Below are 15594 nucleotides of genomic sequence, written 5' to 3' on the forward strand. Positions count from 1 at the left end.
CAGGCGCTCCCCAAACAAAACTTTAAAAGGGTGGACTGAGAAGTCTCTCTTCACATACAATGGACATTTATATTGTTTTGTCATTGAAAAATAGGTTTCAGAATTAATTATGTTCTTAAATGTTTCATCCCATACATTTAACTTTATCAAATTAGAAAATGAAACCTAAAAATTCACCATCAAGCAGTTCAACTCTGTAACTATATTTAACGTTGAAAAGGTAATATACTTTTAGAAGGCTCAAAGATTGTTCATTAATACAAATCATAATATTTCTATTACAATCATAATTGTCTAGCATCCCAAAAGTGGTATTCCACAAAATCTGACAGTAGAATGATATATGTATAACTTAAATGGAATTCTCCTTCAGATGCTTAACCAAAACACTTGTATAAAATACTAAAAGAGAGAAAATGAGAGGTTAAATTATGATGTGTTGGGGGAGGAGTTAAGATGGCAAAGGAGTAGGGGAAAGCAATGTTTGCCTCATCCTTCAAATACAACTACATGTATATCAAATCTTTCTGAAGTCAAGAAATCATTAAGAGAACTGAGAGACCAAACTGCACAACTACAGGGAAAGAAGAGCCACATTGTGGAAGGTAGGAAATGCAGAGACATGATTTAGGGTAGAAAAGAACTGCGGATGCTGTTGGGGGGAGGGAGCCCAGATCACGGACAGAGGAAAAGAGCAAAAGAATGAAGAGATAGGGGCGCCTGGGTGGCTCAGTCATTAAGCGTCTGCCTTTGGCTCAGGGCGTGATCCCGGTATTCTGGGATTGAGCCCCACATCAGGCTCCTCCACTAGGAGGAGCCTGCTTCTTCCTCTCCCACTCTAGGAGCCTGCTTCTTCCTCTCCCACTCCCCCTGCTTGTGTTCCCTCTCTCGCTGGCTGTCTCTGTCCAATAAATAAATAAAATCTTAAAAAAAAAAAAAAAAGAGTGAAAGAGATAGAGTAAGCAGAGCACAGGGGATCGCATACCAAAAAAAAAAACCACTTTCCCAAAATAATTCACTGGGAAAATGAGAGGGGCTGATTATCATGAGTTTTTACAACCAGCAGAGTTAAACACTTAAGTTCTAGAAGTCCACACCATGGCCATGTGGAGCCTGGCGAATGCAGTGGTACACCTGTGGAGGAGGCGGAGGCCTGGGAGCAGATGGCACAATCTGAGGATCCCCTGGGATGCACTAGAAGAGAAAGTCCCTCCTTCTTGGCGTGTATCTGCTAGGGGAGGCACTGCCTCTCCAGGGACAAAAGAGCCAGTGGGTAGCATTGTGCTGCCCAGTTCCTTAGCATAAGGACAGAGACACCTGCTGAGGGCAGCTAACTTGGATGCTGGCTTTCTGCTGCACTTTACTCTAAACTTCAAGTTCCTGTGTGTTGGTGCAACTGCACTTACGAGACAAACTGATGCCATGCCCAGCGTGGCATGACACTCCCTCAAAGGATCACCATGGGTCCACACTTAACAGATACCAAAATTTAAGAATTTTGAAACTCAGCTGATGTGCCTGAGATAAAACACAGGTGCACTGTGCTGCTGGGCAGGTAGATGGCCTGGACACATAAAGGGTGAACGCAGGGATTTGAGGGAAACCTGGAACACACAAGACGAGACTTTTTGCTCCTCTGTGAGGGATTCCCAGACACTGGCAAGCACAAACTCCCCACACTGGAGACAAGGGAGAGGACTGGTACCATTTTTATCCACCCACCCATCAGCTGGGACTGACTTTAGGGAGTACCAAAGGGTTTACAGTGGAGGCCTGAGGCGCCTATACCAAACCCCACCCCCTGTGCTCTGCAGATGCTTCTTTACTAGGGCAAGTGTGCCTGAGAAGCAATGCAGTGGGGCATACCCCCAGAACACCAGCACAAACCCCCCACATCCCCCAGGTCCACGGACCACAGAGTACTACAAAGCTTCAGCTCTAATGGAAAGAGGATCACCACTCTTTTAACAAGCAGACCAGAGCACACCTAGGAAAAACTCACCACATAATGGACAAGATCCAAACACTCCCCACTGCAGGGAAGGAGAAACTCTACAGAACACTGACCTAGGGGAAAGAACAGCCAAAAAACAGCAGCAGAGTACACACAGCATAGACCAGGAGCAGTTCCTGAAGTGCCAGGCCCTGCAGTATATATGACCTCTCCTTAATAAAGCCATTACTCTCAGGAACAGGAAACATAACAGGTGTTCCTAACACAGAGAAGAAGACAGGGACCTAGACAAAATATCAAGATGGAGGAATTAATCCAAAAGGAAAGACCAAGAAAAGGTCACAGTCAGGGATCTACTAGAAACAGATTTAAGTAACATGCCTGATTCAGTATTTAAGAGAAACATCATAAGGATACTATTGCAGCTTGTGAAAACTACAGAAGACACCAGGGAGTCCCTTACCACAGAGAGAAAAGACTGAAAAACTAGTCAGGCCAAAATAAGAAATGCTATAACCGAGATGTGAAACCCACTGTATGTAATGATCTACAAGGATGGAAGAAGCAGAGGAACAAATAAGTGATACAGAAGATAAAACTATGGAAAATAATGAAGTTAAAAAGAAGGAAAGAAAAATGTTCGATCATGAATGTAGACTTAGGGAACTTAACAGAGTCCATAAACCACAATAACATTTGTATTTTGGAGTCTCAGAAGAAGAGAGAGAAAATGGGGCAGAAAATTTAATTGAGGAAACGATAGCAGAAAAATTTCCCTAATCTGGGGAACAAAACAGACATCCAAATCCAGGAAGCACAGAGAATGCCCATCAAAATCAACAAAAGCAGGCAAACACCAAGACATATCATAGTAAAATTTACAAAATATAGAGAGATAAGGAAAAAATCCTAAAAGCGGCAAGGGAAAATAAATCTTAACTTACAAGGGAAGACAAATAAGGTTAGCAACAGACTTATCCACAGAAATGTGGCAGGGCAGAAGAGTGTGCCATGATATATTCAGCATGCTGAATACAAAAATACGCAGCTAAGAATATTCTATCCAGCAAGGCTGTCATTCAGACATAAAGAGAGATAAAGAGTTTCCCAGACAAACAAAAACTAAAGGAGTACATGACCACTAGACCAACCTAGCAAGAAATATCAAAGGGGATACTCTGACTAAGAAAGCAAGACCAAAGGTAACAAAGACTGGAAAGGAACAGAGAAAATCTCCAGAAATGACAACTTTACAAATAATACAATGGCACAAAATGCATATCTATCAAAAATTATTCAGAATGTCAAAGGACTAAATGCTCTAATCAAAAGATATAGGGTATGAGAATGGATTAAAAACATGACATGATAAAACGTTTGGGATGCAGTAAAAACAGTCATGAGAGGGAAGTGTATTTCAATACAGGCCTACCTCAAGAAGCAAAAAACTCTCATACACAAACTAACCTTACACATAAAGGACCTAGAAAAGGAACAGCAAATAAAGCCTAAAGCCAGCAGAAGACGGGAAGCAATAAATATTAGAGCAGAAATAAATGATATAGAAATTAAAAAATAAAAACAGTAGAACATATCAACGACACTAGGAGCTGGATCCTTGAAAGAATAAAACTGATAAACCCCTAGCCAGACTTCTCAAAAAGAAAAGAGAAAGGAACCAAATAAATAAAATCACAAATGAGAGAGGACAGATCACAACCACCACCACAGAAACACAAACAATTGTAAGAGAATATTATGAAAAATTATATGCTGACAAATTGGACAAACTGGAAGAAACAGATAAATTTCTAGACACATATAAACCACCAAAACTAAAATAGGAAGAAAATAAAAAATTTTAACAGACTGATAGTGAAGAGGGAAACTGCCCAGAGCAGGTCCAGGCCAGGAGGCCCAAGAAGATGGAAAGATACTAACAATAAGCTAGAGATAACTAGAAGCCCTACTGGGAGCAAGAGATAACCAGCCATTTCTGCTTCTGTAAACAGGCTTTCTGCCACAGGCTCCCTTTACTACTGTTCCTGCCTAAAGCAGCCCCCACTCCCCCAGTCCAAACCCACCTACCAGCAGTCAGCATAGCCCTCGGAGCCTGACTGCCTGCAGTGCCCTATAAAAGCCCTGTAACCCCGTTGCCTGGGGCCCAGATTTTGGAGCAGGAGCTCATCTGGATCCACCTGTGTAAAATAAATCCAAGCTCTCCTACTTCTCCGAGTGTCACTTGGTCTCTCACCGCTCTGATTCTTACTTTTCCGCAACAATAGCCAGAGAAGTAATTGAACCAGAAATCAAAAAGCTCCCAACAAACAAAACACTGGGGCAGGGGAGACAGATGGCTGCCCAGGGGAATTCTACCAGACATTTAAAGAAGACTTAATACCTATTCTTCTCAAACTGTTCCAAAAATAGAAATAGAAGGAAAACTTCCAAACTCATTCTATGAGGCCAGCATTACCTCAATTGCAAAACTAGACAAAGACCTCACTAAAAAAGAGAATAAATGGCAAATATTCCTCATGACCATAGATGTAAAAATTCTCATCAAAATACTAGCAAATCAAATCCAACAGCACATTAAAAGAATCATTCACCACAATCAAGTGGGATTTACTCCTGGGTTGCAACGGTGGTTCAATGTTCACAAATCGATCAACGTGATACACCACATTAATAAAAGAAAGGATAATGACTACATGATCTTCTCAACAGAAGCAGAAAAAGCAACTGACAAAGTACAGGATCCATTCTTGATAAAAACCCTCAACAAAGTAGAGATAGAGGGAACATACCTCAACATCATGAAGACTATATATGAAGGACCCACAACTAATATCATCCTCAGCGGGGAAAAACTAAAAGCTTCTCCTTTAAGGTCAGAAACATGACAGGGATATCCACTCTCATCATTTGTTCAAAATAGTGCTGGAAGTCCTAGCCTCAGCAATAATACAACAAAAAGAAATAAAAGGCATCCAAATTGACAAGGAAGAAGTCAAACTTCCACTCTTCATAGACTATATATTTTTTTTTTAGAAAAGCCAAAAGACTGCACCAAAAAATTGCCAGTATGGATACACGAATTCAGTAAAATCACTGGATACAAAATCAATGTATAGAAATGTGTTTCATTTCTATACATGAAAAAAAGCAACAGAAAATAATCCCATTTACAATTGCACCAAAAGCTGTAAGATACCTAAGAATATACCTAACCAAAGAGATTAAAGAACTATACTCTGAAAACTATAGAACACTTACGAAAGAAATTGAAGAGACACGAAGAAATGGAGAAACATTCCATGTTCACAGATTGGAAGAACAAATATTGTTAAAATGTCTATACTGCGCAAAGCAATCTACACATTCAATGCAGTACTTAACAAAATACCATCAGCATTTTTCACAGAGCTAAACAAGCAATCATAAAATTTGTATGGAACCACAGAAGACCCCGGATAGCCAAAACAATCTTGAAAAAGCAAAGCAAAGATGCAGGCTTCACAATTTGGGACTTCAAACTATATTACAAAGCTACAGTCATCAAGACAGCATGGTACTGTCACAAAAACAGATACATTGATTAATGGAACAGAACAGAAAACCCATAAATGGACCCATAACTATATGGTCAATGACTCTTTGATAAAGGAGGAAAGGTTATCCAATGGAAGATTATCCAATGGAATAAAGACAGTCTCTTCAACAAATGGTGTTGGGAAAACTGAGCAGCATCATGTAAAAGAATGAAACTGGACCACTTTCTTACACCTTACACCAAAAATAAATTCAAAATGGATTAAAGACCTAAATGTAAGATAGGTAGCCATCAAAATCCTAGAGGAAAATACAGGCAGAAACCTCTCTGACATCAACTGTAGCAACTTGGTACTGGACATATCTACCAGGGACAAAAGAAACAAAAGCAAAAATTAACTACTGGGACTTCACCAATCGAAGATGCTTCTTCACAGTGAAGGAAACAATCAACAAAACTAAAAGGTGAACTTTGGAATGGGTGAAGATATTTGCAAATGACACATTTGATAAAAGGTTAGTATCCAAAATCTATAAAGAACTTATGACACTCAATACCCAAAAAACAAATAATCCAGTTAAGAAACGGGCAGAAGACATGAATAGACATTTTTTTCAAAGAAAACATACAGATGGCTAACAGACACATGAAAATATGCTGTGTATCAATCATGGTCAGGGAAATCTAAATCAAAACTACAATGACATACCACCTCACAACTGTCAGAACAGCTAAAATTAACAGCACAGGGAATAGCAGATGGTAGTGAGGATGCAGAGAAAGGGGAACCCTCTTACTGTTGGTGGGAAAGCTGGTATAGCCACTGTGGAAAATAATATCGAGGTTCCTCAAGACATTGAAAATATTACTACACTATGACCCAGCAACTGCACTACTAGGTATTGACCCAAAGGATACACCAAATACTGAATCAAAGAGGCACATGCACCCCGATGTTTATAACAGCATTATCAACAATAGCCAAATTACAGAAACAGCCCAAATGTCCATTGACTGATGAATGGATAAAGATGATGTGGTATGTGTGTGAGTGTGTGTGTGTGTGTGTGTGTGTGTGTGTAGGGAATATTAGTCATCAAAAAGGATGAAATCTTGCCATTTGCAAGGACATGGATGGAACTAGAGTGTACCATGCTATGTGAGTTGTCAGTCAGAGAAGGAAATGCTATATGATTTCACTCATATATGGAATTTAAGAAACAAAACAGATGAACATAAGGGAAAGAAAATTTAAAAAGAGAGGAAGGCAAACCATAAGAGATACTCTTAGCTATGCAGAACAAACTGAGGGTTGCTGGAGGGGAGGTGGGGGGAATGGGCTAAATTGGTGATGGGTATTAAGGAGGACATCACTTGTGGTAAGCACTGGGTGTTATATGTAAGTGATGAGTCACTAAATTCTACTGCAAACTAATATTACACTATATGTTAACTAACTAGAATTTAAATAAAAACATATATACCTACATACATTCATAATGGTGCGCTAAGCAGGAGAGACCATCTCAATGGTGAATATCCATTTACTTCATCCTGCCCATCCCTTACCTCAGTCAGGGCACCAAGCCGAACAAAACAAGCCTGCATACGTAGAGTAAATACTGCTTATGTTCATCTATAGAAATGTCACTTCAAGTCATTTTAGAAGGCTATGTATTATTCATTATATTATTTTTGTTTCTGAAATTGATGTAACCTACTGTCTAGAACTGTCTTTAGAGTCTGTGGAACAATAAAAAAAGTATTTTTACTGTTAATAAACATTCATCCTCATAGATTTGACCTTTAGAAATTAAAAAATATCAAACAGATCCAAGTCTGAAGAAAGAGCGGGTAATGGGATTGGATAACAATAGTATTTGGGTCAAACATGAAATGTTAATTCTTTCATTCCCCTCTACTTGAGCTCCTAGAAAATGTTCCACAGAGGTTAGTCCAAATTGTTTCTAATCTTTAAAAATTTCAAGCCCACCCCAGATCCTCCACAGTTAGTAAATGACCATGTTTCCTAGGTCCCTGAGAAGACAGAGCTTTTTCAACTGCATCATACTATTCATGTTAAGAGTTATTCTATATTTCCACCCTCCCTCCCAATGTTAGAGTCTTCTATGTGTTTTTAAGCATGATACAAACTATACAGCTTTCCTCTATAAATTATTTATTAGTACATTTGAAAAGAGGCATGCAATGTTTCTGCTTGTAATTTAATGTGATCTTAATCTATAAACCCATGGAGTAGGAATCACAGAAGGCTGAGATATGCAGGTTGGAAGACTTCTTACAAGGCCACTAAACATATTCTCTTCTTTTAATGATGACAAAATTAAGATCCAAAGAGAGTAAGTAAGTGTCTTACTTAAAGTCACAGCTAATTTGTGGAAAAGCTAAGATCAGATCTCAAAACTATCACTTCTCATTCTAGCCCCCCTACCTTTTTTTTTTTTTTTTACTACTTTATATAGCCTCTAAAAATCACCCAGAATAAGAGAAGGCATGCAGATAACCACTGGGAGACCATACATGTTTTCATTTTAAACGTTGGCGATGAGAATAAAGCACTGAACACTGAAATGCTTTTTCTTTTTTTAATTATTTCAGGACTCCACTTTCCACAAAATATGCTTACAAAAAATTTTACGAGATAGATCATCACAATTTGCTCCAGTCTTGTGTTGTCTAATCAAAGTGCCAGTGAAAAATTAAGGAAACCCTAAGATTTTCAAAGGGAATTTTAAATGTGCTACTTAAAAACAAGAACATTACAAATATAAAGGTCTTTTAAAAAGCGTGCATTTTCTTCCACCAATAAAAATGACAACTTCACACAAACATTTTATGCTCAAGCTCTGAAAATCTAATCTAGTAACTGAAAGAGCAAAGACATTTCTTCAGATGCCCTGAAGTAACTTCAGTAATACTCTATAATTTCTAGAGTGATAGCAAAAGTGATTATCTAATCTCTAAGGTAAGTCATAACTTTGAAGAGACAGCAATATGTAAGCACTTTATCTTGCTGTCAGAAGGCTGAAAACTGGAGAGTTTTTAGACTTGTGCTTCAATCCTTCTCCCTGCACCAATAGGAGAGAAATACTATACTAATGCTTCATAGGGTCTAGAACAAAAAAATGCAACTTTTGGTAGAAATAAGTACAACTATAGATATGCTTTCATGAGACAAGGAAAAGACAACCTGAAATCCAAATAAAATTAAGATAGCCATAAAACTTGTATCTACATAAGGCATTAACATACAAAGAAAGGGGAACCTCAAATTCCACCAAGCCCACATGAAGTAGCAGAACCATTTAAAAGTGGTAATTATAAAATTCAAAGAAGATAAATCCAAGCAGAGAGAGACAGGAAGAGAAAAAACATGTGTCATTTTGTTGCTATTTAATAGCACTGTCTTTAAATAGCGTAATAGGTTACACTAGCTAAAAATCTAACAGTTCTCCAAGGGAGCTAAATATTGAAAGTGAGAACTGCAAGAAAGCAATGAGAGCAATATATTCTGGTTGACTGCTTCAAACTATATCCTTCCAATAAACTAATGTTATTTATCACTAGAATATAGCTAGTGTTTTTCTTCCATAATAAATGTAAGGTGATGAGGAGGAAACAGTAGCAACCTTATTTTATCAGGAATGAAATCAATATTCTGTGGTTACATTTTAATCCAGAAACATGAAGTACTAAATAACTGAAACAACATTTATAAAGCCTCACATAAAGAAAGAAGATAAAATATGTATTGTGAGTGAATAATTAATTTAACAATTATGACTAACATAAGTCTTACCTTCTTTGAAAATTCCACTGCCTTTTGTTCACTTTCTTCAACTTTTGCCTTGTTCACGCAAGAATCTATTAAGATTGACAAAAAATGATTAGAAATTATTGCATCAGATCTCTGGGCAAAAGATGGCTGCCAGCCTATAATTACTACTATGTAGACAATCATTTTTATGTCAATTGCTATTAAAGGTAAATTGACCTATACTACACATAAAACATAAACAACCACAATTTTTTTTACATACTAACTGAATTCAAGGATAGTATTGTTGAGTCACAAAACCAAGCATCCAAGAATGTATTAAACTAAATCATCATCATTTTAGAGGTATTCAAACTTTCATTTTAGAGGTTTTCAAACTTTCACAATAATGTAATTCTTTAAATTTTTTTTGCAGTTTACTATGAGTGGAAAGGTGACAAAGAATCTATTCTTAAGATTATTAAGACTCAAAATGACCTTTAAAATAAGGCTACGATGGGAGACACAACAGCATTCATTAATTCAGGTTTTCTATAGAAAGATTTCACTTAGGTAACTTCTAAATCTGGGGCAGAATGTATTATGTAAATAAGGAAATAAACATTAAATTTCTCAGCTCTAATCAAATATCTCAGAATATAAATAACTGAAGAACTGCTTTTTGGCAATATTCTCATTATTACATATGCAAGTCTATTATGTATCTAGCCATTCCACACCTATTTATTCACCCAAAAGAAATGAAAACATTTGTCTATACCCTTGTATATGAATATTCATGATAGCTTTATTTATAATAGCCAAAAACTAGAAAAAACCCAAATGTCAACCAGCAAGTAAATGTATCTACAAATTGCAGTATATCCATATACTAGAATACTACTTAGTTATAAAAAGGAATGAACTATTGATACATGCAATATAACAACATGAATGAAATTCAAAATAATTACATTACATGAAAGAGGCCAGACAAAAAGAGTACATCCTATGTGTTTCTAGTTATATAAAATTTTAGAAAACAAAACTAATCTATAGTAAGAGAAAACAGATCAGGGATTATCTCAGGATGGGGAGAGGTGGCGAAGCATGGGAAGGAGAGATTACAAAGGAGAACACAGAAACTTGAGAAAGTGACACAGATGTTTATTATCTTGGCTGTGATGATGGTTTTAAGTACACATACAAATATCAAAATTTATCAAATTATGTTCTTAATAATGGATAGTTTTTCTCATATCAAGTACACCTCAATAAAGTTTTGTTTTGTTTTTCAAAGAACTGTGTATAAAGAACTAAGGCGGAAATTGGTAAATGATGAGACAAAGAGGGGGCAGATCTCTGCTGTGCTGTCAATGGTTGATAATGATCTTGATTTAAATTTCTGTGGTAAGGTATTGAAGACTTTGGGGCAAGGAATTGATCGAATTTATGAAAAATACTAGACTTACAGAACTGTAAAGAGTCTCTATGTTCCTCAAGTCTAGGTGACGTTAAAATCAAGATCCATAGATTTCCTGTAAGTTCTTGAAACACCTGCTAATTTTTGCATTTATGCACGTGTGTGTGGCTCTAATCAAAGTTCCACAACATTCATCAGAAAAAGTCCTCTGACCATAAAAAATATTAAGAACTATGCATATATTTGACTTATCTGAATTTACAGTTGATAAAACTGAAGAAGAGAAGTTAAATGATTTGTTCATGATCAGAGATGACACCTGGATGAGGTAATAATGGGTTTCTGAAGCTCTATTCTCTCTCACTTGATGCCTTCATCTCCCCCAACCTCAATGCTAACAGTACACAACTGTACGTACCTGGCACACAGTACACAAAAAACAAATGTCTATCGAACACTGGAAGAACTAGTCAAAATCAACAGAGTATGTGTGCCAAGTATGGTCCATAACAGATCATAAGCCAATACAAATGTTTGGAAATATTCCCTTATAACACTCTCAACAAAATATGAAATAAACTACTGAGTTTATCAAGCTTATTATCAAATATGCACTGAGGCCAGCATTTACATTAATTCTTAGGGAAGGTAAATTGGTGTACACGTTCTGAAAAGCATATGGCCTTTCAAAGTTCACATCCTCAATTACAGGAAACAATCCTAAGGAAATGACAAGAAAAAGGCAAACATTTATACAAAGAATGTTCATAGCAGATTAATTTATAATTGCAAAAACCTGAAAACAATCTAGATGTACAATAAAAAAGGACTGGTTAAGATGATTATGATATTCCATAAAATGGAATATTATACACACATTCAAAGTCACATTTTGTAGGGTTAACATGAAAAAATTCTCATAATATAAAAGTCCATGAAAAATCAGGATATAGATAGAGAGAGAGAGATAAAAAAAGAGATATAAGAAAATGTACTTAGCCAAAAAGTGACTAATGGTGGTGGAATGTACTGAGCTGAAAAGTGAGATTGGTGGTTTATTCTGTCGCTTACGTAAGCCTCTATATTGCCTAGAATAAATGAGCATTGGTTTTAAAATCAGAAAATAATACATAATAATAAGGAATTGATCTTTGAATATTACTGTGAGTCTGCCTTGTGCTATGAGTGAAGAAAAATACATAAATGGCATTCCACAGCTGTTGTTTTCTTCCTTTAAAGACAAGACAAATGAGTTCATGCCTAAATCTTAGCAATACTGATTTTGATTAGGAATAAAAACTGTTTAACTGTAATGTCATATAACATAGCATATTTCACAAGAGAGGTTTCACATCATCCTTCAGAGATTGTTCCAGAAAGTATAGCTAACTAGTAGTCTAGAATGATATAAATTCAGCAATCCAAGTAGATGAACATGATCACTTCAAATTCTTTCCTAGCTTTAAGGTCTAGGAGAATATAAGTTGATCTACTTTGATAGAATTAAAAGGTCTGAAGTTACTGAAGTAAACCATTATTTTCTTTCTCAAACTTGAACACTAATACCTACTGCACATGTGATTTCTATAAAACCACGGAGGTGCCAATATAAAATGAATCAAAGAATTTGAGTCATGTTTCTAAAAAGCAAATCATTCATCTATAATAATATGTTCTTCCTGTGTGGGGGGGGCACTAATTTTAAACTGAATTCAAGAGCATTAAAACTTATCAAATAGCTTAATATTTTCAATCTCACAGGCAGAACTCTCATGATCAACATAATTAACAATTATAGTGATTGAGTACTCATAGACACAATGACTTACCAGATATTACTAAAGAAGTTCTGTGAGAGCACTATCTTCAAAAAGTGACTATTATACAGAAGAGAGTGAAACATATAGGACATTGAAGATAATATTACATACCTATCAGATGCGTGAAATCAATGTCTAATCTTTGCCTATACTTGAAATCTGGGTCCATACCACTGCAGTGCAGCACTATCTGTGAAACACACTCCTCAATTATTTTGTAATACTGTGGCCTGAAAGACAGAAAGTATTCTTGAATATCTTTTCTACCTATACAAGTCAATTTTCTTAAGAAGTGGTTCAGGGGCACCCAGGTGGCTCAGTTGGTTAAGCATCCAACTCTTGATTTCGGCTCAAGTCATGATCTCAGGGTCATGAGATTGATACCCCCCCACCCCCATGTGTTGGGGCTCCATGCTCAGTGCAGAGTCTGCTTAAGATTCTCTTCTTCTCCCTCTGTCCCTCCCCTCGCTCACAGTCTCTCCCTCTCTGTGTCTCTCAAGTAAATAAATACAAAAACTCTTTAAAAAAGTGGTTCAGCATGATAAAAGAACTGTCTTTTTCTAGCACTGTTAGAAGAAATCTTTCTAGCCACTATATTCCCTTAAGAGAAATATGCCTAAACTTAAGGATGGTTTGGACACTATAGTATAAAACCCATCATGATGTAATCAACTGTGAACACTTCCTGACTTAATACTCTAGTTTGCAGGAATTCATGCTTGTGTACTTATCAACCTTATCTACTTACTTCAGTTATTGTTCCTAAAGTGAATGAAAACAAATGACCTGTTAATCCTATATCCATGGATACAGAAATGGTTCTAAGTCTCTACAAGTTCTCAGTTTCAGTAAGGGATGAGTATCTTGGCGTTAGGTGGCAATGCCTTAAATTTACTACAACACTTTTACTCAAGATTAGCTATAACAGGTTACAAAACTGGACTAATCTACAATATTCCAAAGATCTATCTACGCATGTTTTCAATCCATTTTATAGAAGCATATAAACTTGATATGCATGGCCATAGCCTGAATTTGTTCAAAGTGTCAAAGTTTTTTAAACATATCCTAATTTGTAATCTATCAAGATAATTCTGGCCTTAAAAAGTAGCTACTTGCATACTTCAAAATTTTTTAAAAGGTACTTTTTGCATTAAACTTTAGGGAAAATTTAGTATTTATCAGTGGCTAGTAAATTCAACAGAGAAACATCGGAAAGAAATACTAGTACAGATAAATTAAGACATACACATCCTTAAGATTAGTGTGCTGATAACTAGCCAACCTACTAAAAGTTTGCAAACAAAGCCAAACAGAGTCTAATTGCTCTTATATGTCTTTTGTCATGGGACTGGCCTCAAGAGTAAGAATAAATAGTAATACACATTAACCCATTTTAGGTTTTTTCAAGTCACCAACAGTTCTAGGATAAATACTTTCGGATTATAAGCAGTCTAGTAAATGACTTGGGTAAACAAGGAAAACACAAGGGTTCTCTTTGAGGCCATGTTAATTATCTATAAGTATAATCAAAGTGCTGGTCATACTTCTACCTCATACCGATGTTGTTAGGATGAAAAAGATGTTATATTAGAGTAACTTCTTATATATTCAAAGTTACTGAGAAATGGATGGTTTCACGAAAATTATTTCCCTAGTAACTGTGTACCCATAGGCACAGTACCCCTTTAATTGCCAGAACTTTAGAAAACAACATTTTAATTACCATCTTTTCTGCTTTAAGAAAACAGCATATAATTAAATATTTTGACCATTTTTCAATGTCTCTGTAGTAGCATGATGGCCATGAATTATTGTACAAGTCTGAACTATAATAGCTTTCTATATAACCATATAACTGTCATCTTCATTGCAACTATACCTGATCCATGGTAGCTTGCCTTTACCATTTAATCAAACAAATTTTGAGAAATCAGGGAACCTAGGTTGCCAGAATTTCATGCCTATTAGAGCATGAAGAACAACTAAGAGTCTCTTGAATAGTTAAATATAAGATCATGACCATAGCTTATAGGTAATTTCAGTCACTCAGAAACCTTTCTCTAACTTTCTGGTTTTCAGATATACATTTGCAGTTACCAGACTCTGAAACTTCTAACTTTATTGATTATCATCATAATCATTTATCTTGAAGAATTACTGGATATAAAGCTGAAATATTAGTATTATTTTTTTAGCTAAGATCACTATATTATTAAATAAATACTAGAAAGGAGAAATAAAAGTAAAACCTAATTTATTAAAATGTACATGAACTTAAAAGTTCCACCACAGACTCTTCAGTGCTTATTCTGTACTAACATTATCTAGCAAAGAAAATTCATCACAAGGTCAGTAAAATCTGTTGGGTTCTTTGCTACTAAATGTCCTGTCACTGGAGTACCCAGTTTTATACATATATCCTTCTGGCCCAATTTAAAATAAATTCCCACCTTTTAAAAAATTTTATGCAAAGTCATCAAACCCTTACACACTATGTATGTACATACACTACCTAGGATGAACTACATTATTTGTTTTCCTTAAATACCAAATTCAAATTACACAAATACTAGTACTCTCAGAACTGCCTCTTACCTGATATAATAATCATTTCTGATGAGCAAAAAATGTTGCAGAATGGATAATAAGTAATTTTCAGCAGCAGTGTCCTTTAACATGTTATATAGAAGATGATACACTTCATTCATATCAGTGAAAGTAAGTAAAGGAAAAAAAGCTCTTGATGAAAGTTTCATTCATAACAAAAGCAGCTTCATTTTTTAAAACACTGAAGTACACTTTTGTTTCCCTTACTGTTTCTAAACCTTCAATTCCATGATACAGTATTTTAAAATTACATAAATAAATTTAACCTATGGAATCACTTTAAGCTTTTAATGAGAAAAACAGACTTAAAGAATATTTTCAAGACCATTTAATCATCAAAACTCTTAAGCATCAGTTATTCATTTTAAGTTACAAATGATAGCTGGTATGAGTGGAACAGCAATGCCATTAGAGAAAATGGTTTACTCTTGGTCTTCCTGTGGCTGTGATAGA

The 15594-nt window shown here is 35.8% G+C and overlaps 1 protein-coding gene across 2 annotated transcripts in view; it reads right to left on the reverse strand.

Moving 5' to 3' along the window:
* The window catches only part of DIAPH2 (diaphanous related formin 2), a 1070037-nt gene that overhangs the window by 738462 nt on the left and 315981 nt on the right, over positions 1 to 15594 (reverse strand). For both annotated transcript variants that reach the window (XM_040630182.1, XM_040630183.1), the window contains 2 exons: positions 12643 to 12761; positions 9331 to 9395 (listed from right to left, as the gene is read on the reverse strand). In XM_040630182.1, coding sequence (XP_040486116.1) covers positions 9331 to 9395; positions 12643 to 12761 — 184 coding nt within the window. The remainder of the gene's footprint in view (positions 1 to 9330; positions 9396 to 12642; positions 12762 to 15594) is intronic.

This window comes from Ursus maritimus (assembly GCF_017311325.1).
Source record: "Ursus maritimus isolate PB19 chromosome X unlocalized genomic scaffold, ASM1731132v1 scaffold_X1, whole genome shotgun sequence".
In the NCBI taxonomy this organism is placed as follows: domain Eukaryota; kingdom Metazoa; phylum Chordata; class Mammalia; order Carnivora; family Ursidae; genus Ursus; species Ursus maritimus.